A 25,776-nucleotide genomic window follows, 5' to 3' on the forward strand; every position below is an offset into this window, starting at 1 on the left:
AAGAAAGAAAGAAAGAAAGAAAGAAAGAAAGAAAAGAAGGAAGGAAGACTGATTGACTTGTGACTCAGGATGGTAGAAGTAAAAGCCTGCCCAGGAAATCATTTTTAGTAGAAATGTAGAAAGTCTAAATGAATGAACTAAAAAAAACAGACTTACCCTGTCACCCTTGGGGCCAGGAGTTCCTGCGATTCCTCTTTCTCCTGGCATACCTTGAAGACCTGGTGGGCCTGTATCTCCAGGGGTCCCAGATGGTCCTGGACTGCCCTAAATAAACCAACAATAAGTGACCTCATCAATATAATATTAAAATTCAGGCACATTAAATTTCTCTTCTGGTAGGCCAAAAATAGTTGCATGTCAGCAATTTCATATGGTTCAACTTAGGCCTTACATTTTTCATTTGTGAAAATTGTCTCTGAAGTGATATTTTGAAATAAAAAAAAGATTTTGCTGTTTTGATTTTTGGTTTATATATTCAAGTTTTTTCTTTGGGGAAATTGAGCATCGATTCAATAAAAATAATGGTTGCCTTTCTTTTTCTTTTTTTGACAACATCATGGGGATCCTAATAAAGAATGAAGACATTACATTTAGAGAGTATTTCACTCTCTCTCTAATGAACCCATGATATTAAGCTTGCTTACAAGCTAATTCAGTGATTAAATTGAAGCAGATCCTATGTAATCACTCTGGACCTTGAAGATGATAAAGGATCTAATGTTATATGAACATGAAAAATTCTAATTTAATTGTTTACACTGAAGTTGTCTTCTTGTCTTCTACCAATCTTAATATGGCACCCAAACCAAATAGTACTGATTTTTGCCTTATGATGTATTCTACTTTCATAATTAAAATACAACATCCTTGCATATGATTAGTAAGCAGAACTATGGAACCTGAGACAGAAAAACAATGGAACACATAATTAGGAATACCTCTTAATAAATTATGCAATTTTCTATTTATTGCTTCTGCTTATTAATGGAAGTCACTAGTTAAAGTTACACAAACAAATATTAGGAATGGATTTCTAGATGAGAATGTATTACCATGTACACTAGACCATAATTTGCATCACAGAAAAGAGGCTTCTTTTCAACTGATTCTTTAGCACCAAGGAAAAAGCCTAGTAGATGTTCACTCAATATTTGTTGAAGAGGAAAATCATATCATCAAATTATGTTGGAACCATAAGGGAAACACATTCTAGTTCTGTCATGTGTTTACAGAGCAGTAATCTTGGGACATTTGGTCAGGGCCATACTTACTTTTGGGCCATCAGGGCCATGTCCTCCAGCCATTCCCTTCTCACCAGGGAGTCCGGTTATTCCTGGTTCTCCTCTTTCCCCTGGATTTCCGCGTTCTCCCTAGTGCAACATTGGGATGTCAGACAGTCTTAGCAACTGATCTGAAAGTAGGTTAAAAAGGTTTCTGGAAATCTGCAAAACTGCTTCTACTGGAGAAAAATTGAGAAATGAGCAACTATTGAGGCTCAATTTTCCTTTAAAAATTTTTTTAATGTATATTTATTTTTAAAAATTTTTTAACGTTTATTTATTTTTGAGACAGAGAGAGACAGAGCATGAATGGGGGAGGGACAGAGAGAGAGGGAGACACAGAATCGGAAGCAGGCTCCAGGCTCTGAGCCATCAGCCCAGAGCCCGACGCGGGGCTCGAACTCACGGACCGCAAGATCGTGACCTGAGCTGAAGTCGGACACTTAACCGACTGAGCCACCCAGGCGCCCCAAATGTATATTTATTTTTGAGAGAGAGAGGCTGAACACAATCAGAGGAGGGGCAGAGAGAGATGAAGACAGAATTCAAAGCAGGATCCAGGCACCGAGCTGTTAGCACAGAGCCTGATGGTGGGGCTCGAATTCACGAACCATAAGATCATGACTTTCGCCGAAGTCAGATGCTTAACTGACTGAGCCACACAGGAGTCCCGGGGCTCAATCTTCTAATTTAGTGTTAAGAAATGAACCTGGAATAAGGATGTGCTAGTTTCACAGCACAAGATTTTCTCATAAGATTGATTTTCATCAGGTTAAAGAAACTGCATGCTTAAAATAAAGCCCAGTTTATGATGAAAGATGCTTTTTAAAACTAAAGCCAATGGAAACAAAGTTAACGACGAAGGAGAAAATACTTACTCTAGGTCCTAATGGGCCAACTGCTCCAGGATCTCCAGGAACACCCTATAAGATATAATTTTAAAAACCGGAAGAATTGCTTTGAGCTAAATTTTAGGTATTTATTACAAATCTTTCCATATCACATGCCTAATTTCTTTTAATTTAATATTAGAAGTTTTGACTAAGCCCATACATTAGATGGAAATATTTTTCTAAAAAAATGTTTATTACACTTGAACATTTGATTTTGGGCAATTAAACATGCAAAATATTATCTCAGAAATATAATGCATTGGTTTTTTTAGAGACAACAAAATATACAGTAATTTTATTTCCTAACATGAACAAATTTTAACAGATGAAACTGAAATAAAAAGCAATAAAGAGACTGATCTTTTAAACAGAACCAATTCAATTTAATAAATATTTTTTGACCATACACTATGGACAATGTACTGGGAACTGTGGGTTCAAATTAGTGCAGTCATGATATATTACAAGTTTCAGTTTGTTCTTAACTAAAGGAAATTTTGTCATGAAGTTCAAAACTTTTCTCTTTGATTGAAAATAATAACTAACGACAAGGAAAGATGTTGTGTAGAAAATCATGGTTGTCAAAGAGTGAGATGAAAAGTAATTTAGAAGTTGGGTTGGTTCTGAATGAAGTTTTAAGGATAATTTAATCAAATTATTTTTCTTTCATTTTCTTTTTTAGGTATGCTAATGAGTGATATATGGTTTAAAAGAAATCTAAATATAAACAAATCTGAGGGTTCTTTCAATAATATTTTATCTCATAAGAAAAATATTTTATCTCATAGTTTAATCAGCTTTATGTGGTATTTTTTAGTGATATGTAGTTAATGGTACATCTTGCAATTACTAAATATAATATTGCTTACAATTTTGTGGTAGATAGTGCACTGTTCATAGTGTCTTGATTCATACCATTACACCCTGCAATATTTTGAATAGAGTACTTTTTGTCAAAGTAGCATATTTCTGGCAGTTTGGATGGTGACAGATAACTATGGTCACTACAACCTCTACCGTCTATGTTTATAAAATCACAAATGTTAATCTCAATATATTCAGTTATGTTTGCTTCCATCATAATCCTCCATCATGAGAAATTTTCATTTGTCTGCTAGAAGAATTCTCTTGGGCATATGGATATGTCTTAACTTTAGATAAGGCATCAGTGTCCACCTTCTGTCCCCAACCCAGGACCTTGCCAGGCAAAGTGAAACATGAAGTAGCGTAAGCTGTCCTTGGATGGTAACTTCGCATCCTCTGAAATGGAGGGCTGGCATTTCCTGTGCATTTAGCACCAGCACATAGGCTGGTAGCAGCCACACTAGAACGTCACTGCTACTACTGACTTAGGGACCTGCCTCTTATGTCAATTCCTCAAACTTTGCCTTTTCTAAAAACATGAAACAAAACAAAAACTGTATCAAGTGGGCCGCCAATCTGAAATGTATTGTTGTTCATGTGGTGTGGTCTTCATAAAACCCAAATCTAGTCGTACTACTCCCTACTTAAAAGCCTTTCATCATCTTCCATTAGAAGAATAAGAGCAAATAATATTCAAATTCAGACTTTCTATAATCTGGCTCCTGATTCACCCACCAGCCTCATCTCTACCTCAAGTTATACTCTGCATTCCTGACTTACCAAATTTATTCAGTGCCTTAATTTGATCAGCAAAACCTTTGCACCTGCTGTTCCCATTTCCCGGAGTATTTTATTACCTTCCCTTCTCCTCCCTTACCATCACTCATCCTTCAGATCTCATAAAATATATTACCTGGTCTGGGAGACTTTCCCTAAATCCCCAAGTCTGAATTAGGTGCACCCGTACACACAGTGCCTCCCCAGAAACTCTATCTCATGTCCATCTTGTTCAACTGGTGGGGGCCAGGGATGATAAATATTTGTTGAAAGGTTAAGTGAATGAGTGAATCACTCACAGAAAAATAAATTAAACTGATGTCTTAATAAAATAATAGAAATAAAATGGTTAGTATCTGTTCATAACCATTTATAAAGCCTCCAGTAAAACTCTGTAGATATGACAAGACATAGACTTAGGGATTAAGAACAGTCTTGGGAAGCACACTACCAGGATTCAAATCATATCAGATGTGTCACTTTGGGAAAGTTACATAACATCTGTGTGCCTCATTTGCCTCATCTGAAAAATGGTTATAATAATTATATGGATACCTAGATATATAGGGTTGCTTTGAGGATTAAGAGAGATAAGGCAAACCAGAACAGAACCTCAAATATAATAAGTGATATTATGAACCTACAATTTTTAGTATTGTTATTGTTACTATTACCTTAAAACTTACCTGATCACCTGGCTTTCCACCTTCCCCAGGAGGCCCTGGAGGACCAGGAAGCCCCTAAAAAAAGAAAAAAAAATTGTAGATTTGTAAAAGTTTAATAGGCCACTAGCATTAACAGGTTACCTTTTATATATCATGGCGTCTCCATGACTATACTTTCAAGCAAAATATATTGTTTAAACACAAGCAAAACAGAATGAGAAAACCATTATCTTCTATGATAATGCAGCAGCCAGTCAGCTTCTAGGTTTAGATTTTCATTTGCACACCACTTAGCAAAAAAAAAAAAAAAAAAAAAAAAAAAGAAAGAAAAAAAAGAGCTAATACTCTAACAGGAGATTCTTAACATTGGTCCAGTTTTTATGGGTCAGAAAGCAATATTTTAGGCTGCTAGAATAATAATGATAATAATAATAATAATATTAAAAGTCATTCCTAAAAGGTTTTTTTTTGCCAAATTATGATTATCCATGCTATTAAATAATAAACAATTTCCCACACCATATATATTTAAATAAATCATGAAAATTTGTTCAAGAAAAATTTTAAGACATTTTGTCCATAAAACTAGATAAACCTTAAAATAGTTCAAAAAAACTTCTTGAGGTATCAAAAACACCTAAAAATTTTAATTTGTTAATAATTTTGGATTTTGATCCATTTTTCAGGGGAAATCTGTTCCTTCCCTTTGAACAAAAATGTTGGGTTTTATCCAAATCTTTATTTACTAAAAGAGGGATGACTTTTTAAAAAAATCGTGGAATTTCACATCATTTGATCATATCTTTTTATATTTAAAAAAATCAGTTTAATTAATGGTAGAAGACACGGAAAACTGAATTATTACATACCTGAAAGCCAGTGGGTCCTGGGGGTCCCTGTTCTCCTCTCTCCCCAGCTAGACCCTAAGTCATAAAGGAAAGAAAATCATGAAGAGAGCCAGATCTTAACACCTGCTTCCTGTTTATGTGACCCACTGGAAGTATTGATATTTGCTTTTTTTCCAATCACATGCTTTTCACTTTAGCCAGATTATAAACTAGCATTACAAATAGTTTAATGAGATTCTTTGAGGTCCCTGCTGGTAAGAAAATGTCTTCTAAAGCCAGAAAAGAGACTGAGGACATATGTTTATTTTTTGATCCAAACATAAAATTGTCTGGAACCAAACACAAACTTCTGAGGAAATTGGAGAAATTGAACATGGAAAAATTCATTACTTTCATACATCGAATAGAATTAGGTAATACAAGTGTCCCCTGCTTTTCCAAAGTTGGCATTATGTCACTTTGCTTTCATGAAAGACCTGTATTAGTACCTCTTTGTGCTAACTCAAAGGACTCTGAAGAGAATTTTTGCTTTTATGAGAAAAAGGCAAAAGGCATTCAGAGTTTGTTTTGCAGTGAGCTGTAATAGAGGCAGTGCACACCCAACTCTTTCTGGGGAACTAGACTTAGCATCTCAGCGTCATCTGTGTCTGTGAGCATCTGTGCTTTATCTGGATTTATTTTGCGCATCTGTTAGAGCAAGATATAGCCTAAGATATGTCTTAAGATATGCCAGAAAAGCCTAAAAGACGTTATTTTGGGATTCTGGGAATCTTAAGAAATTTTTCACATAAATTAATAATTGCTTCTTTGCTTTACACCATTTTGGCTTACAAAAATTTTCACAGGGACGCTCTAATTTCTGTTCCAATTTAGTTCACAGTGTTAGAAGAACTATTAATCAAGCCTTCAACACTAGAGCAGCTGAAGAAAGCAAAGCTAACATTTTAGAAAGATATTTAAATTGCCCCATCATAAACAAATAAATATGCCAAAATATTTCTGATAAATATTTAATTTTAGAATCCTAGGATGCAGATGCACCTCAAAGGACAAAATACTTTCTTTTTTAGCCCCTCTAAAGAAAAATCAGCTAGCTTAGACAAATTTATATGAGACATTATCAGAAGAATTAAGTATAGTTCAGTACTTATATTTTTCAATAAGAGACAGAACAAAGTATTTGTCAAACATGATTCTGTTCAGTTGATATGTTCCTTAACTGTGACACATAAGGACAATGAGGTTGCTTCTGCCATCAGCATTTTAAAGAAGTTTAAAATGAAAAGTCCAATCGCTCCATTTAAAAAGGCAGAAGGTGCTGGCACAGGGGTCAGAAGAAAAGATTAGAATTCTTCAATCTTGCACTTTCTCATTACTTCCCCTGAAGCTTACTCATAAGTAAAGTCTTAAACAAACATCAACGAAAAGTGCAATGTGAATGTAATTCTCGCTAAAAGATCACATACCGGGGGGCCCACAGGACCAGAAGGACCAACTTCACCATCTTTTCCAGGAGCTCCCTAATATCACACAGAGATAATATGTGAAGTAAGGCCGTGAGACATTTGGGTCATTTCATATGTATTTATATATATTTCCTCCCTTTTGGCAGAAAATGTTTGTATAGTTACCCTCTGCCCAGGAACACCAGCATTTCCTGCTTCTCCAGGTTTTCCAGGGTCACCCTAAAAGAAAGAATAGAAAACTACATTAAAATTCAATCAGTTTGCTCATAACATGCCTACTTCAGGTGAGGATGATGATGAGATAGCAAACATATGCACTGTACTCACACTGCTACCTTTGGGGCCTGGAAGACCCATACTCCCGGGCTGCCCTCTGATTCCTATGGAGCCTGGAGGACCTGGCCGGCCATCCTCCCCCGGAGCACCCTACAAAATTGACAGGCGCAATGTAAGTTTTACGTAAATTCTCTCTGAATATCAGGTCACCCAAATTGTCACTTGCCTTTCTTTGCTTACTTATGAAAGTTATATAAGTTTTAAATTATCCTTCATCTTTTTCTCAGTGAATCAGAACAGTTGAGTGTTTTAAAAAAAAAAGTGCTGAAGGATGCTGAGTATTTAGAACAGAGATTTTACTCTGGTTCTACACATGACCCTCATCTTCACAGCTCCTTACACTCTTCTATTCATAGGGGAAATTGTCCTTTTACTCTTTAATTTACTCTAGCTTGCGGTAATGAAAATTTGGGACTTCATTTCACATTTTTTGGTATAAAGGAAGGGCCTAGAATACATAAGTTACCAAAAGTCATACCTACTTATCTCTTAAACCTATAAAGTTGGGAGGACATTTATGAAATGAGAATGTTTCCAGTAGACAAATTTCACCAATACTGGAAGAATACATAATTTCGACTTTTTCCCCAGATGTTAGAGAAGCAACTTCAATCTCAAACATTTATATCAATTAAACTTGATCAATTTTTAGTGAATTTTAAAATATGAAGATCCTATGAATTTGCTTCGGCATTTTAAACATGTAAATATGATCAGCACTCACATGATTAAAAACATTAACCTCAAATAAACATCTTATGTTATATGTCTATCATGGCTATGGATTTCTGTTTACGTCACTTACCAAAGGCCCAAGCTTTCCTTCAGGACCTTGAACGCCAGGATTTCCTGTCAGACCCTGAAAATTAAAAGTGATTGTCATTTTGTTGCTGACCTGCAACTGAGGTAAAGATTCTAGAGAGTAGGGGCACCTGGGTGGCTCAGTCCATTAAACATCCAACTCTCGATTTCGGCTCAGGTCATGATCTCAGAGTTTGTGAGTTTGAGCCCCATGTCAAGCTCTGCGCTGACAGTGTGGAGCCTGCTTGGGATTTGCTCTCTCCCTCTTTCTCTCTGCCCCTCCCCTGCTCACTCTATCTCTCTCTCTCTCAAAATAAATAAATAAGCTTTTTAAAAAAAAGATTCTAGAGAGTAAAAATAGCACTTCATTAAAAGGATCCAGTTCCACTACGCAATGCCCATTCTCAGCAGCCTTAGGCTCCTCTAGACAAACTTCACAGGCTAATCATGGGCCTCCCCCAGCCTGGTTTTGGAAGGATACAGGGCAGAAAACACAGCATGCCAACAGGCAGCATCACGTGGGACTCTCCACTGGGGGGCAGCCCTCACAGCATGGCCTCCAAGGGCATCATCTAAGCCTTCTACAATGGACAGGCCAGATGTCAGGAAATGAGTCTACATGGCGGGGACAGGAGCCACTTTGGCTTAGAAATCTCAGGTAACCAGTATTTGTAACAGCACCTCGAACACAGTATACTGATCCTGGCAAGGTGAATGTGCAGGTACCAGTTTCTCCAAACTCAGGATGCCCAAAGCCATGCTCCCCTATAAGGTTTTTATAATTTATAGTCCTCCCAGGTGCAGATGTGGTCTACAGTTGGGCATCATTTTTACTATAAGCAATGCTGACTGCTCATTCACCTGGCATTCCAACTTTATTAGGTATCTAGGGAAGAAGTTCTAAGAAAGTTCCAGTTTCCTACATAGAAGGAGAAAGGGCTGTAGTAGACTTTTATTCATCTATTTTAAAACACTGGGTACGGGGCACCTGGGTGGCTCAGACAGTTAAGGGTCTGACTTTGGCTCAGATCATAATCTCAGTTTGTGAGTTTGAGCCTTGCATCAGGCTCTGTGCTGACAGCTCAGAGCCTGGAACCTGCTTCGGATTCTGTGTCTCCCTCTCTCTTTGCCCCTCCCCTGCTCACACTGTCTCTCTCTGTCTCTCAAAAAGTGAATAAATGTTAATAAATACATACATAAATAAATAAAAGTGTTGGGTTCAAGATTATGTGGAGCCAAATGTATATTTCCATCCAACAACTTTTTGTATAATTCCTTTGTTTTTAAGGAGCATTGTGGACAACTGAATGTAACAGCAATTACACACTTCAAATGAATTTTCAAGTAACATTTGTTCAGGATGAAATTTATCAGGAATTCTCTCTGCCAAAAGCCAAACAGGTTTTTGTTAGCAAGTAAAGAAAAATAAAAATTGGCAAACAGGATTTTTTTTCCATGTCAAGTGGCAAAACTATTAATGCATACTCCTTTGAGAAAGGGAGACTAGAAATTACCATGTTTTTCTATATGTCATGAAAATAACAAAGCAGTTTTTTTAAAAATAGTAAATCAGGTCAAAATCGTAAAAACAAAAGAAATGATCCAACTTGTCAAAACTAGCTTAATTAAAAAACACTTCACTGAGTACCGACAAGCTGTTCTGGGTCGATGTAGCAAACTGCTGTGTTCTTACCCGAGCACCTGGAAGGCCAGGTTCACCTGGACGTCCTGGGTCCCCCTGCCCTCCTTTAGGTCCTGAAGAACCTACAGGACCCCTCTCTCCTTGAGCCCCCTGTTCCAATGCAAAACAGAATGTGTCAGAAAAAAGAAACAGTGCAGGAAGATAAAAGCAAGTGAATATCAAAATTGCCTGTTACAAGTCAAAGCACTACAATAACATACAAATACTTTGTCAAAGTGATTACAAAGTTACAAAAACTATCACTACATATTTTGTTCTAACTCCTAGTTCTTGTAGAATAATGGTTTTTCATTATTAATAAAAATTGTATTTAGATTATCAGTGCAATAATCTAGATTTGGGTGAGGGGGAACACCAAAATTCTAGAGTCTAAATTTCTAGATAAAGGAAAGGTCTGTGACCTTTTCTTCTCAGCTGGGTCTCCAGGAAGTCTGAAAACAAACTCCTACATACTTGCAACCATTATCCTTCTCCTCTAGCCGTCTATAATACATAAATTGCACAAGAGGGATTTGGCATTAGGCTTGACATCTGTGTCTGACTCTTTTCTGGATCTGAAGCCATGTGGACCAAAGCTAGATCACCATTCTGGACAACGGCATCTTTTGGGGCACCACCCACATTAATGTCAACATGGATGGGATAACCTCACCTTTGGTCCAGGTAAACCATCAGAGCCTGGAAAACCACGATTGCCAGGAGCACCCTACAAATGACCAAAATGAGATTCTTAATTGTTGTTGATGTTTTTGTAATGTATAATGAGTGGGTAATTTTTATTTTTGGCATTACAAGGTTTTAGGAGTTGTGATCAAGCCAACATGGCAAAAGATAAAGTGTAAGGGACAAAACCCTAACTACATAGAAATATTTAAAAATTTTAAATTTTTGAGAATATGTAAGTATCAAGCCAAAAATTATTCAAATTAAGAACTATCCTAACAATTAATTGTAAAATAAACATAGAGCAAAATGGTATCTAGATAAGCAGCAAAGGAATGGCACCATCTACCATGATCAAAACGTCAGTGATGACATACATTAGTATTGTCTTGTATGTGAAGTACTGTGCATTCTTTGAACGTCTCTACAAATGTAAGGTGATATTATCATTGTCCCCTACAGACCTGTTTCATTATACTCCAGTCACAGCAACCTGTTCTAATCTCTAAAATCACCAAGCCCTCGCTGGCTTTGCACTAGCTGTTTCCTCTGCTGACAGTGTTCTTACTCCTAAGGTCTCTTGCTGGTTTGTCCTCATCTTCAGGTATCAGCTAAAATGCCATCTTCCCAAAGAATCCACTTCTTAACCACCTAATTTAATGTCACACTACTATCACATACTCAAAGCTACTCTCTACCACATCACCCTGTAATTTCTTAAGTGTATATGGAGCTCATTAAAATGTATAATTATATGTTTGTTTGCCTGTTGACTTGTTTATTGCTTACCTCCCCACTAGAATAAACTGTTGCTTACTAGCCCCCACATGAAGGCTGGGACCATAGACTTCTTGTTCACTGATGTATCCTAAGTACCAATATATCGAATTGGCACAGTGTCAGTGTTGGCTGAATGAATGAATGAATGAATGGGCAATAATTATTAGACAGTTGGTTCCTTTAATACACAGTTAACCATACTTAACTGTGCAATGCATTTGCAAGCAATTCTTTCAATGACTCTAGCTTTCCTTATTATCCCCAAAGCTCCCCACATAATCTCCCCCCCCCCCCCCACACACACACAACTCTAAGAATTTATCTTATTATTCAAATTTTACCCTTTCTCCCATTGGGCCTGGAGGACCAACTGTTCCTGGATCACCTCGGGGACCTCTTTTGCCTTCTTCACCAGGTGGACCTATTGGACCCTGAACACCATGTGGCCCCTATTAAAAACAGAAGGACAGTTACCAGCAACAGCCATTTGACAACTGAATTATAGTCAAAAGCTTCATTTAAATAAGTCAATTACAAATTTTAAACTATATTAAACTATTTCCATCCAAAGTAATGAAGTCAGTTACAAGTTTTAAACTAAAGTATTGCCACTCAAAGTTATATTTCTCATTGATATTATTTTAAACACTTGAGCATTTTGACCTGTGCACTGCTGGACAATATTCATGGTCTTCTTATCATTGAAACAAACAAACAAACAAACAAACAAAAAAAACGAAGACTTACTGGTTCCCCTTTGGGGCCAGCTTCTCCTTTGAAACCTGGAACTCCTGGATCACCCTAAAATAAAACTATCAATAGTTATAAAACCCAGGACTCTTAGCCAGTCCAACTTGCTTTAATTAATTACAGTTAACAGGCCCTAAAAACTTTCTGCAGCTGAGTCTGTATTAACATTTTTTCTAATTTTGCAAATCTTGTAGAATGTATGTGAAATTTTATAAAACCCAGTATAAGTAGTTTATAGAAGTCTGTCTATTTTACAGCGGTCTTCAAAGGACTTATTTTTAAAACCTTGTGTGTTTTATCATGCATACTAGGAAAATTAGAATTATTCAGTTATTCCAATTTGATAATTAAAATTAGAACTAACAGTGACAACTTTTACAGATAAATCGATTTAGGGTATATTTTAGGAAATAGAGTTATTTACCCCAGAATCAAAATAACTTTATATTTATGTTATATTTATTGAGAGTTTGACAAGTTCAAATTCAGCATTTCATCTTCGGAGTGTTCTAGGGTTTTGGTGTGTATGTGTCTTTAAATACCAGTTAAACCTCTGGGAACCAGGTGGCTAAGAGAACATGATAAAATCAAATGTGAAATATCAGCAACACTCATGTTTTAATAAATCTGCCACCAGGATTTAAAGGGATTTATTAGCATAACTAAGTTACTTGGAACAGAATCTAAAATATTTGTTTTAGGTAGTGCTAAGAAAGAAAGTTTTAATTTTTATACAGAAGCTAAAAATATATAAGCACAACTTCTCAATGTGTTTATTTCTTATGGGTTTAGCATAACATTTTTTCTAATAAATAATTTCACAAAATACGGAAATTTCATTCAATGTGAATAATATGGTGGAACCACTCTTCAAGATAACTCTCAAGAAATAGCTGGTGAACCCATTTTTAACCAAATTGTCATTATAACCTCCACATTTCTTCACACTGGCTTGGAAAATATTTCTATAATGTGTACTATTCAACCACTCATAAATATCTATGAGATAGACTATAAAGTTATGACCTTATTATTTTAAATTTTAAAAAACCACTAAAATTTAACACAATGTAATAATGTTCCCTTTTGAATTTAAACACCTAAATTGTACATTAACATGTGGCTTCCACTTTACAAAGATTCCTATCTTCACTTGCTTCACTCAGATATGTCCCATTATCCATGTTTCATTGGCTCTCACTGAATATTATTTTGCGTGGTGATCTTAGTTGGATTATACTAATGGATGATAGTTATTTGAAAGGACATTACCGGTTGGCCTCGAATTCCTGGAGGTCCTGTGCTACCCTGAGGTCCTGGAGATCCAGGGGGCCCTGCTAAGCCAGGAGGACCAGAGGTACCTGGAGAGCCCTGTCAGAGTAGAAGAGTGACATGATGAGCAGAGAACCCAGTACAAGTCTACTGTCAATGTCCAAAGGATTGCATCCATTTGAACTTCACGTGGCATTGATGCAGTTAGTTACTCACCGTTGGGCCTTTGGCACCAGGTGTACCATCAGTTCCTACTGCACCCTAAAAGATCCATGAAAAGTTTACAAAATATTAAGCCATATCTAGGATGCTATCCAGATGTCCACCCACATTCCAAAAGGAGGCAGAAAAATTATTGTAAAAACAACCACCATGGGGAACCTGAGTTCGAGCACCATGCCAGGCTCTGTGCTGACAGACAGCTCTAAGTCTCTGTCTCTCTCTGCCCCTCTCTAACTCACACACACACACACTCTCTCTCTCTCTCTCTTTCAAAAATAAACATTAAAAAAATCAACCACCATTATATCATAAAACTCGCTTTATGACTAATTCCCTCTTCCATAAAATAGATAAAATTTTGCAGAGTTGACAAGAGAAATAGGTTTCTTTAATCAGTTGGAAACACTCATTCAGAATTCAAAGAGGATATATTAAAACTGTTCTGACGTTACAAAAGATGTCAAACTTTCTGTCAAGAACACAATTTTTTTTTTTTAATTTTTTTTTCAACGTTTATTTATTTTTGGGACAGAGAGAGACAGAGCATGAACGGGGGAGGGGCAGAGAGAGAGGGAGACACAGAATCGGAAACAGGCTCCAGGCTCTGAGCCATCAGCCCAGAGCCCGACGCGGGGCTCGAACTCCCAGACCGCGAGATCGTGACCTGGCTGAAGTCGGACGCTCAACCGACTGCGCCACCCAGGCGCCCCAAGAACACAATTCTTAAATGTACTGGGAACTTACGGGAAGACCTTGAGAGCCCACTGGACCTGGTGGCCCAGTTTCACCTCTTTGTCCCTGGGGACCTTCAGGGCCTCTTGCCCCAGTGGGACCCGCTTCTCCCTAAATGGGTACAAAAAGAAATGTTATAAGAAAAATATAAATGTGGTGTCATTCAAAGTTTATTGCTTATTTGGAGCCCTACATGCTATACTCAAGTATTTTTAAAGGGTGATGAGCACTAATCAGTTTATAAGGGTTGTGTGTCTAACCTAGCTTAAGGAGTAGACTCATTTTCCAACCCATTAAGTATGATAATATCTTCAGTATTAACAGCAGAGTAAAGTGGTCAAGGTAACCTGATATCTACCCTTATTTCAACCCATGAAAGAAGTCCAGATAGTAAATCAAAATACAGATGCCTCGTTAAGTTTTAATTCAGATAAATAACAAATAATTTAAGTGTAAGTCTGTCCCAGGCAATATTTGGAACATATCTATACGAAAAATTTATTCTTTACTTATCTGAAGTTTATTTATTTTTTTTATATATGAAATTTATTGTCAAATTGGTTTCCATACAACACCCAGTGCTCATCCCAAAAGGTGCCCTCCTCAATACCCATCACCCACCCTCTCCTCCCTCCCACCCCCCATCAACCCTCAGTTTGCTCTCAGTTCTCAACTGAAGTTTAAACCTAAGTGGGTTTCTGTATTTTATCCAACATATTAGGTCCCAATGTAGATCTAATCCTAGAGAAACCTGGACCTAGAATTTCAGAACTAAAATTCTAAGCCTGAGGAGGTTCATTAGTGCTAATAAATATATAAAATCCCTACTGACTCTCTGAAATTCGAAGAACTGGACATGGAAGTTTATTTTTCATCCAGAGAAACAGAGACCATGGAAGTACTTTATAGGTATAGCAGAATCATGGCCAAAAATGAAGATCTGGAAACTTTATGCTTGGCAGGGGAGGATGGTAGGATAGGCAAACAATTTCTGAGAAAACCAGCTTTGCTAAGCGTTTCACTTTATTAAACAGTCTTTAGTAGCCAAAAGCCAGTACTAGAAAAACCCAGGAGGAGAAGGAATTATGCAGAGTGAGCTGTTATATAAATTGCCATTGCTAATGAGGTCTTCACTAGATGCCATAGTAGGAGCAGAAACTACTTTCTGCCAAGTCTTAGTCCTAGGCATTGTGAGTATTCTTTCCTTAATTCTCTGGCCAAAGCTCAGTTTGAGGGTAGAGGGTCTCACAGGAAGGAGAGAAGGAGTTTTGTATATTTTGATGGGAACATGGGAGGTTGGGCCCTCCATGGCCAGAGTCAGTGGTGGTAGGATTAGCACTTCAGGGAGATCAGAAACAGAGGGATCTCAAGAAAGTCTTATCTGCTTGAGTGCACAGTGAGCTCTCAGTGAAACAAGGGACTGGTTGATGAAACGACTTAGGGACAGCATCATTTTAAAGTAGCAGCATTCCTGTGGCACAGAGTTTAAAGACAGTGTTAGAGAGAGCCCGAAGAATAATTTAACCCGATGACTCTCACATTTGAGAGTATTTGAAATGTTAGCTATGGACTTTTTGTTGTTTTTGTTTCACAGTTCAAAGCCCATTTGTGTAGCACTACCAACGAGAAGCAAGGACCTATATTGAGGGCATCCTCTGCATCAGGCAGTATTAGAGTTTGCATTGCTCTCTCATGTAATCTTCAACAAAATCCCATGAGAAAACAAGACTTACAGAAGGAAAGTGACTGCCATGGCCACAATCATTTTTGTACAGCAGAATCTTGTGAGTAAATCCCTTCTTTGAGATGAAGAAAATTATGGCCAAGGGAAACTGGGCGTGAGGGGTAATCCAATGTACTGTGTTGTTTAAAGTGTGAAAACAGGGGCGCCTGGGTGGCGCAGTCGGTTAAGCGTCCGACTTCAACCAGGTCACGATCTCACGGTCCGTGAGTTCGAGCCCCGCGTCGGGCTCTGGGCTGATGGCTCAGAGCCTGGAGCCTGTTTCCGATTCTGTGTCTCCCTCTCTCTCTGCCCCTCCCCCGTTCATGCTCTGTCTCTCTCTGTCCCAAAAATAAATAAACGTTGAAAAAAAAAATTAAAAAAAAATAAATAAATAAAGTGTGAAAACAGTGTTCTGAATGTATTCACTAATTTAGCTAATATAATCTTAATAACCTCTTACTGTAATCCTTGAATTTATCACCCAAAATACTGAAAGAACACATTGTGACTCACTACAGATGTAAATCATCCCAGCAGAATGCTTTAATCCAGTCCCCTGTGGAAAGCCAAATAGCCTCCCTGCCTATTCCTTTCATGGTTGTGTAAATGGTAGGGGGCCTGGGTTGGAATGAAAGCCAGCATTGTGTGAAAGAACAGCCTTTTGACGACCTTTGATTTATTTTAACCTCCTATTGTTTAGAACATTCTGCTATTTATTACTGCCAGGCACTGTATCCAAGAGCAGAGTTCCAATTCAGATTAATCTCTTACTCTTTGCAGCTGTTACAATTGTCTAGTTTAGAGTTCTAATGCAGCGGATTCTTTGATATTACAATTGTATGATTAGCAGTAATTCTCCTTTAACTACATATTGCATAGTAATCTCATTTTTAAATTTCTTTCTTTTCCTACCATTATACACACTGAGAATGCTCTAGGTTTATTCCTTAGTTAAGAGTGACTTCCATACAATTAATGACATTCTCATATCATCAAGTAATTCTTGTAATCAAGAGCTAAATATATTAACATTTTACCTTCATTCCAGGATTTCCTGGAAAACCGGAAGATCCAGGGATCCCAAGAGGACCCTATTAAATGAAACCAGAAAGTGATCAGATTTTTAAATTAATATCTAATTAAGTCATCGTTTATTCTTTGAGAACATTCTGTATTTTGACACATGAGAATAATCCACTTAGTACTTTAACATCACAAAGATAATGTAATTTTATTATAGTATCTTCCAACATTGATATGAAATAGTGCTAAAAAACTTGTCCAGTGGTATTAAACACAATAGAATTTCTTAGTTCTACTATATAAGAGAGTAAGTCCATCAAAACACAAATTGTTTGAAACAACTGCTTCTTGAGAGATGTGCTTTCTTTGTATTAACGAAGTAATACAGTTTTGAGAAAGTTATGTTTTATACCATAATCTAGGTCTCTTTAAAAAAATGATGCTTAAGAATCATTAGGATATTTCAAAGTGATTTTTGAAGGGCTAATATGTGGATATTTGTCACCATCCTACATTTGGGAAGACATGCATAGAGTTTAAGCCATTGACTTAAAGGTCACATTTAAAGGAAATGAGTATAAGAGGAATTCCATTCTAGGTTATCCTGATTCTTCTTTGAGGATTTGTTTTAATTCCATCAGTTTTTCAGTAACAAAATCTCTTTTAAACTATAATTATTCTTTTCCTCCCTTCTTTTGTTTCCTTTTTATGAATAACAAAGGAGAAAATATCCTAAGGGCAAATAATTCAAATCTGATTTACCCTCCTAGTATTCCCCTGAACGCATCATGTTTTTTTCATCTACCCATCCTATAAACCATGCTATATTCCTGTTCATTTTATATACTCATCTTTCAAATCTTAGCTTGAAAGTTACTCCTTTTAAAGTCTTCCTTGATATATTTATCTCACTATAAACGTAGGTACAGGTACTCTATACCATGTTGCACTCTATAGCATAGCAGTTAGCAACAGCATTATGATACATTATTAATCGATATATCTCTCTTCCTTGATAGACAAGGCAGTTCCCAAAGATAAATTCTGTGTGTTTATCATCTTTTTATTCCAAGTGTCTGAGATACAGTGGGTGCTCTGTAAATTTTAATGAATGTACAAATGGAACAATAAATAAATGAACAAATATGAAAGTCATACAACTCACCATTGGCCCAGGTTTTCCAGGCATACCATGTGTACCTCGTTGTCCCTAATTAGGAGAAAAAGGGACAAGATAAAATTATATTTTCTACAGTATTTGCTCATAATTAATTTGTTTTATGAAAATTCCCATGTTAAAAACTGAAGAATAAATATTTAAAGTTAACCAACAACAACCTTAACTAGGTCAAAAGCAATTAAAATACATTTTTGTACAACAATAAGGTAGGAATAAACACATCTACCCTTATAACAATAACAAAGAACAATCATGACTTAAAAAATGAAACTGGTTAAAATGATTCTTCTTACTTGAATGTATGACTTTCCACCAAATGAGCTCAAAGACAATGAAATTTTGTACACCTCAGTCTTTTTAATAAGCAGATTAACTCAGAGGAGTTAAGACCCTCCCACAAACTGCCCTCAGCTAAGGTAGCATTCCCAAAATTATGCCTCTTCCAAGGTCAATGAAGCAGTACAAAGGATTGGCCCTCATTCAAGACAAGTCTGAAAATCCATCCCGGTCCCATAGTTCTCATGGAACAGAAGACTCATGGAGACTGGGGTCTTTGTTGTAATTACAGTACAGTTTATATTCTCCATGCAACAAAGCCTGTTTTTTATTCATTTCTTCACCAATGTAGTTTCTGAGAGCACTCCCCAATAAATTTCCTGCACACCAGTCTTTGCTTTGATGCTGTTTCCTGGGAAACCTGAACTGAGACCAATACCATTGGTACCAGAAGTAGTACAAAAAAGCAGACTCTAAAATGGAATTTTAAAGCTGGATTCCTCACTGACCAGCTGGTGATCAATGAAGTCTGATTCACTCTTGACGTCTGGTGGTAATGCAGCAATAAATATTGCCTCCAATGGTAAACTAAGAGAGGGCACAAGTGTAAGAGAAAGGGCTATGGGTACAATAGCTCAGGCACTTGAAAAGGTTTAGAAGAAATAGCAATTATAAAGTTGATGGAATTGCATGAACTTGTTGAATGAATACACTGGAGAAAGACTTTGAAAGGCTAATCGTGATTAATCATCAATATAAGATTCCTTGGAAGCATTTTAAAATCTTGTGATCTTCTACAGTCTGAGGGAAGAAAATCCTGAAGGTTGGGCCCAGGGCTTGATAAAGCTTCAAGAGTTCTTGAGAAGGTTGAATTCTAAAACATGGAAAGGCTGTTATGCCATGGTCAGGGGCTTTGATTAGAAGGAATGTAATTTGACATTGGGATATCTTAAGAACTTTGAAATCTCAACCCTGAAGCCTATGGGCCTGTAGAAATTCTCACCATTCCCACCTTTAACAGCTTATACTTCTCCCTTCCTTAAAGATGTTGCAGAAGCCTCTACTTTATCGGACAATATATGCTACCACCACCAACACCACTTGCCCCTGCTCGTTGGCCACCAGACCAATAACTAGCATCAAGTCACAAAATAACTGAGTTGAGGAAAATCTTCTTCTGATAAAAGAGGGAAAATACACCCCAAAGGAGCTTTGAGTCCTATACATCATGTAGAGCCAGAATCCAAAAGAGAATGTGTGGGAGTAGGTCCTGAAGGTACTGGATCGTGAGGGAAAGGATATACAGTGGAGAACTTTGATGATATGGAAATACTCTCCCATGATACACATTTAACACTCTCATAAATGTCCTGAAAGATGGTATTAACATGGAAGATGCTTCTTGGAAACTCAGAAAGAGCAATGCCCCACACTAAGTGAGGTAGGAAATGCCAGAACTGTCTTGGCAGACAGCAGAAGAAAGCACAGAGAAGTGAACATACTAGATCAGATATATTATGTAAGGATGGATACATCAACAGTTGACTATATTCTACAATATTTTCTATGTTTCCAGAGGACAGTCTATCTTCAAGGGGACAAGGATGGGCCTAGTGAGAAGGTCTCACTTCTCCCAAACCAGGGCCCTGACTTTGACACCATTGAGAAACTCTAAAGTGGTTTTCTTCTGTAGGCTAAGGGTAACATCAGGGGATGCTGTAAACCTGAGTGAGATTCCTGATACTAATGGGGATGATAAATGTAAAAATAATAGAGGCAAGGTGGCAGTCCTTAATTGTCCAAATGAAAACAGGTAAAATATAATGAATTGCATGGTTGAAATATTAGCTGCCTAACCTTCAGAGATCTATGAAGAGAATTAATAGAATATTCCCCCTTTCTAGCTAGGTTCAAGGTACATAGGCAGACAGTAAAAGTATTTCTCAATCTATGCATTTAAAATAAATCAAAGACAAGGGTGCCTGCATGGCGTAGTTGGTTGAGCTTCCGACTTCAACTCAGGTCATGATCTCACTGTTCGTGGGTTCGAGCCCCACGTTGGACTCTGTGCTGACAGCTCAGAGCCTGGAGCCTGCTTCAGATTCTGTGTCTCCCTCTCTCCCTGGTCCTCCCCTACTCATGCACTGTCTCACTCTGTCTCTCAAAAATAAATAAATGTAAATTTTTTTTAATAATAAAATAAATCAAAGACAGATGATAAAGAAACTCAGCTCTTGTAAGGGTACACTCAGTACTTACCTTTCAGGATTGTGATGGATATAAAATAAAGATAATGGAAGAATGCTTGGCATATAAAACCTGCTTGAAAAATGTAACCTATTATTATAATTTTACTACTATTCCCAATTTCATATTTTCCCATGGACTATATTCCATGTTGCTGTAGGTTTTTATAGTTTTCTTAACTTCAGCATTCAGATAAGTAAGCAACAAATATACTGTGGTTATATAAGATGTTAACATTAACAAAAGGTAGGTGAAGCATACACAGAAACTCTCCATAGTATCTTTGCAACTTTTCTGTAAACCTAAATTTATTTCAAAATAAAAAATGAAGATAAAAAAATAAATTTAAATGTAGGCAACCAGTACCATAGTCTCATTTAAAAGACATGTTCAGTTCATTTGAGAGAGTTGAAATATACATACTTACAGGAGCACCCTGTGGCCCAAGTCTCCCTCTTTCTCCTGGCATTCCCCTTGGACCCTACAGATGAGAGAGGGGAAAAAAAACATCTCTTAAAGCATCTTATTTGAATTCTAAGGTAGTTTGACTACATCACTCAACTCAATCGAGACTCAATATTATTAGCTACCAAACAATATGACCAAACAAGGAGCAACTTCAGGTTTGAAACTCTCTACCTGTGGGGATACATAACCTACCACCTCTTACCTAAACAGATTTCAATTTATATAGCTTCAATGGGCTAAGTCTATAATAATCCTGATTTAAACACTAAGAAACAAGAAACTTTTTCTATTCAACGGGTGCAATTCTCTGAGTGTGCTGGTCTGCCAGCTGGTAATCAAGATTACTTCATCAGCTATCATATTTCCTCCATGTGTTTTTTTATTTTGCATTTAAACATTCACTTAATATAGTCTAAAAAGCAAAAAATGCTCAAAGTATTAAATTGATACATACCATAGGACCCATGGCACCCATTGGACCAGTAGGGCCAGCTTCACCCTAAAGCAAAAATGAGATTATAGTACAGTATAAGAAACCTACAACTGATATTCACATCACTTTTTCTACGCGTATGTCATTTTAAAAGTATATTTCCAAACTGGCTATTTGAAAGGCATACTTGAAATGACGGACCTCAAAATTCTGCTGTATTACTTTTTCTCAAAGAGCGATGGCAATTTAGTTTCTATGGAAATAAGTATAAAATAAATTGAGGATATAAACAAGATTGATGGAACTATCACATTCGCCCACATTAATTAGTATCAACAAAGTAATTATATGTTTATGTCTGATGATACTTAAGCTCAAGTAAAACTTTATATAAAGTTAAAATTGATTAATATTCCTTTAAGAACTATTATAGGAAGTTCAAAGATTAAAAATTTAAAGCCAACACACACACACACATACATATATGTATGTACATATATCTCACATTTATATATATTTCACATGATGCTTCCCACTAAAAAGTCCTCTGTACTTCTTCTATGGTCTCTCTCTCTCTCTCTCAACATAAACACATCTTGGGAAGAAACAACAATGGCTAGAAGGCCCTGGAATCGAAAGGGTACTTTAAAAATTGAGCAAATCGGGGCGCCTGGGTGGCTCAGTCGGTTGAGCATCCGACTTCAGCTCAGGTCACGATCTCGCGGTCCGTGAGTTCGAGCCCTGCGTCGGGCTCTGGGCTGATGGCTCAGAGCCTGGAGCCTGCTTCCGATTCTGTGTCTCCCTCTCTCTCTGCCCCTCCCCCGTTCATGCTGTGTCTCTCTCTGTCTCAAAAATAAATAAACGTAAAAAAAAAAATTTTTTTTTAATTGAGCTAATAAACTACCTAAACCTCTCAGATATTTTTGAAGGAGAAAAAAAAAGAGTGAATTCGCAGTACCATCTTCATCCACCCATCTACACCCATCCTACACTGGTATAAACCCAGTGCCATGGTGGCTACTCTTAGCTAAACCTGCTAAACCTATTGCCACTCATCTATGAAAAATTATATTTATCTACTCAACTATCCCTTTTCTATACTCCTCTTTCCTCCAGAATTTAAGGTGGTTCTGAAAAAACTGGTAGGGACCTGACACAACCCTGAAAAGCAATTGTGGGATTAGATTAAGCTACTGTACAGTTACCTTGGAACCAGGTGCTCCAACTTCACCTTTAGGGCCTTCAAGACCTTTGTGTCCCTAAGAAGAAAAATATAAATTTGTGTTTTTCTGCTTTTTTTGATTATTAGATGTGTAAAAGAAGAACCAAAAATAGGCTCACAGAAAGTGTCTTATAAAAACAGATATTTAAAGTCGTTACCCAAAATGTTTACAAATTCTCAACATTTTGTGAAAGCCTATTCAAAGAAAATTAAATTAAAGGTTTTTTGAAAGCCTATTCAAAGAAAATTAAAAAGGTTTCTCCCTTCAAATAACATTTTTAATTTATGATGTTATCACCCTTTAAATTTTTGTGACTTCATAGAAATTTATTCTATAACTACAAATGAAAAACTTATGGTGGCTTTATAGAAGACAAGTAATTATAGAGTTTATATACCTACAAGATATGGGTTATAGCCGGGTTGATGTTCAAAATAATTAATAACTAGTAGAGCACCAAGCATTCTAATCAGAAACTCACTACTCAAAACAGAGACCAACCAGTATATACTTATTAAATATCAGCCATGTTTTGTGATAGATAGATGATAGAAGATAGATAGATAGATAGATAGATAGATAGATCTATCAACCTGCAGTTTTTGGAATTTTGAGATTTGCTTCATTTGAAGGTAAATATTAATGCTGTTACATTCACAAATATGCTAACTTAAATACCCAATTCTATTTATCTAAAACACACATTGCAAACATACAAATATCTGTTCATTCCATATGTCCGAGCACATTCATTTCATGGTTTAAATGCAGAGAATAGACTCCCCTTAAAACTGCAAGTCAGGAGGTGTTTCTTTACAGTTAACTTTAACAAAATTCATACAAACTAGTAATTAACAATGATCTTCTTTACTTGTTAACTCACAAGGAAACACATTCAAAACTGCATTGTGTTAAAGTTTCTGTAGTAAAATGTAGAAAAACTGAACTATGCAAATATTGCAAAGTTAAAAATTCCTGAATTTTTTGTTCCTGGTACCACTACCACAATTTACTAGGCAATATACCTGATGTAATGAAAGACAAAGACAAAGACAAAGCCACAACAGATAAAAGACCTCAGGAACATACATCAATTTAACACCACGTTGCATTAGTCAATAACTGCACTGTTTGCAAACTGTGGCTATGACAGACGTGAACAAAAAGGGTTTCCTGCTTAAGCTGAAATAACTTTTCTGACTATGGATCATCACTCCTCTCTGGCAGATTTTTACAGTTCCTCTCAAGTATTTGGGATGACTGCCTCAAAGTAACCTGCAGCTTTCCTGACAACTCCTCGCTCTCTCTCCTGCTAAGAACTGTAGCTTTTCCTTCTGAATTATTTTAGCAGCTTGTACCACCATATCCACCACTTCCACCACCAGATCCATAACCATTACTGTAGGGACAAGCCCACGTTTCTTCCACCAAAACTGCCCCCTTCATGAGTCTATAATTTGATTGCTATTGTCCTCTATAATTTCCAAAATCATTATGGTTCCCACCACCATCATAGTTGCCTCCAACATTTCCTCCTTCATGGTAAGCATTATATCCTCCACCACCAAAGCCAAATCTGCCTCCTTGGTTTCCATATCCTGGTCCACCACCACCATAGCCTCCTCTACTATTGCAAGCAGGACTACCCCCATAGTTGCCACCATCACCTCCAAATACACTTTATCCACCATCACCTCCTCCAAAACTACCTCTGCTGCCATTGTCTCCACCACCATAGCCTTCTCTTCCACCAAAGTTTCCACCATGGCCAAAGCTACCGCCACCTCTAAAGTTTCCTCCACGACCCATAAAGTTGCCAGATCCAACTCCATGACCTCTTTGTGATCTAGCAGACTGCATTTCTTGTTGAGAAACGGCCTTTTCCACTTCACAATTATGCCCATTAGTAGTATGGTATTTCTGAACAACAATTTTATCAACCTTATCATGATCATCAAAAGTTACAAAAGCAGGGGCGCACTGAGTGGCTCAGTCGACTAAGGGTCCAACTCTTGATATTGGTTCAGGCAGGTCGTGATCTCACAGTTCTGTGCTGATAGTGCAGAGCCTGCTTGGGATTCTCTCTCTCCCTCTCTCTCTCTGCCCCTCTCCTGCTTGTGCACATGCATCACTCTTTCTCTCTCAAAATAAATATTTTTTATAAAAGTTATAAAGGCAACCCTCTCTTTTTTCCACTCTGCCTGTCCTCCATAACTTCTATGGTTTCAATCTTGCCATACTTTTCAAAGAAGTTTCTCAGGTTATACTCTTGTCTATCTTCTGTCATGCCACCAGTGAACACTTTCTTCATCGTTAGATGGACAGAATCCTCTCTAGAAATACCTCTCTTTGGTTCCCCTTCACACCCATCAACCTTTTGTTGTCAAGCACACATTGCTGTTGCCTCCTCCTAACACAAGAGCGATTCACAAAACCCAAACCCCTGGGGTCTCTCATCACCATGAAATCTGTGAGTGTGCCATGTCTCAAAATGTCCTCTGAAACCATCATCTGTAGTTTCAAAGCTCAGACCACCAATAAACAGTTTTCTCAACTGCTCTAGTTCCTTTGGATCTTCTTCCTCCTCCCCCTGCTGGCGGCAGCCACTGCTGAAGTCAGGCTGGGGGTTACTGGGCAGCAGTTTTACCTCCATTTTGAGTGATATGTAATTTCCATATATGTAGATAATATATAATAATTACATATTAATTATCTTGAGTTATAAAGACAGAAGCATTCCATGCCTTCCACATCGGGGTTGACTGGGCCCAACCTATGTTTTAGTGCACTTTCTAGTATCATGTCACTTATTTCATTATGGAGCAGTTATTTTTTTCTTAACTGTAAACCTTATTAGCCTGAAGCTGACAACCATGGGATTTTTCTCATTCACCACTATGTCTTCTTTTGCATCACAGTAGCCAGCACGAGGGTAAGAACACAAAATATATTTGTTATAAAATCAGATAAAATTCAAAGGAAATAGAAAAAAGCATTGTGAAGTTGGTGACCAGAGATGAATACTGACACTACAGCCAATTAAAGACAACTGACAAATAGAATTGTAAAGATGTTAAAGGTAATGCCCCCCACCCCCACCCCAGACCCTACTGGTATAAGCCATGGTATCTGCAAGGATTATAAAGGATTGA

General features: G+C 37.2%; 1 protein-coding gene and 1 pseudogene across 1 annotated transcript in view; both read right to left on the reverse strand.

Annotated features, from left to right (window-relative positions):
* The window catches only part of COL5A2 (collagen type V alpha 2 chain), a 150,752-nt gene that overhangs the window by 26,468 nt on the left and 98,508 nt on the right, over positions 1 to 25,776 (reverse strand). The window contains exons 14-34 of the mRNA XM_040474672.1: positions 22,607 to 22,660; positions 21,423 to 21,467; positions 20,928 to 20,981; positions 17,963 to 18,007; positions 16,812 to 16,865; positions 14,064 to 14,162; positions 13,314 to 13,358; positions 13,098 to 13,196; positions 11,823 to 11,876; positions 11,417 to 11,524; positions 10,285 to 10,338; positions 9,624 to 9,722; positions 7,935 to 7,988; positions 7,121 to 7,219; positions 6,959 to 7,012; positions 6,794 to 6,847; positions 5,349 to 5,402; positions 4,501 to 4,554; positions 2,159 to 2,203; positions 1,272 to 1,370; positions 157 to 264 (exon numbers count right to left, since the gene is read on the reverse strand). Coding sequence (XP_040330606.1) covers positions 157 to 264; positions 1,272 to 1,370; positions 2,159 to 2,203; positions 4,501 to 4,554; positions 5,349 to 5,402; positions 6,794 to 6,847; positions 6,959 to 7,012; positions 7,121 to 7,219; positions 7,935 to 7,988; positions 9,624 to 9,722; positions 10,285 to 10,338; positions 11,417 to 11,524; positions 11,823 to 11,876; positions 13,098 to 13,196; positions 13,314 to 13,358; positions 14,064 to 14,162; positions 16,812 to 16,865; positions 17,963 to 18,007; positions 20,928 to 20,981; positions 21,423 to 21,467; positions 22,607 to 22,660 — 1,431 coding nt within the window. The remainder of the gene's footprint in view (positions 1 to 156; positions 265 to 1,271; positions 1,371 to 2,158; positions 2,204 to 4,500; positions 4,555 to 5,348; positions 5,403 to 6,793; positions 6,848 to 6,958; positions 7,013 to 7,120; positions 7,220 to 7,934; positions 7,989 to 9,623; positions 9,723 to 10,284; positions 10,339 to 11,416; positions 11,525 to 11,822; positions 11,877 to 13,097; positions 13,197 to 13,313; positions 13,359 to 14,063; positions 14,163 to 16,811; positions 16,866 to 17,962; positions 18,008 to 20,927; positions 20,982 to 21,422; positions 21,468 to 22,606; positions 22,661 to 25,776) is intronic.
* On the reverse strand, positions 23,586 to 25,776 carry LOC121030816 (heterogeneous nuclear ribonucleoprotein A3-like; annotated as a pseudogene).

Source organism: Herpailurus yagouaroundi, unplaced genomic scaffold (assembly GCF_014898765.1).
Source record: "Herpailurus yagouaroundi ecotype Mexico unplaced genomic scaffold, PumYag 140, whole genome shotgun sequence".
Classification (NCBI taxonomy): Eukaryota; Metazoa; Chordata; class Mammalia; order Carnivora; family Felidae; genus Herpailurus; species Herpailurus yagouaroundi.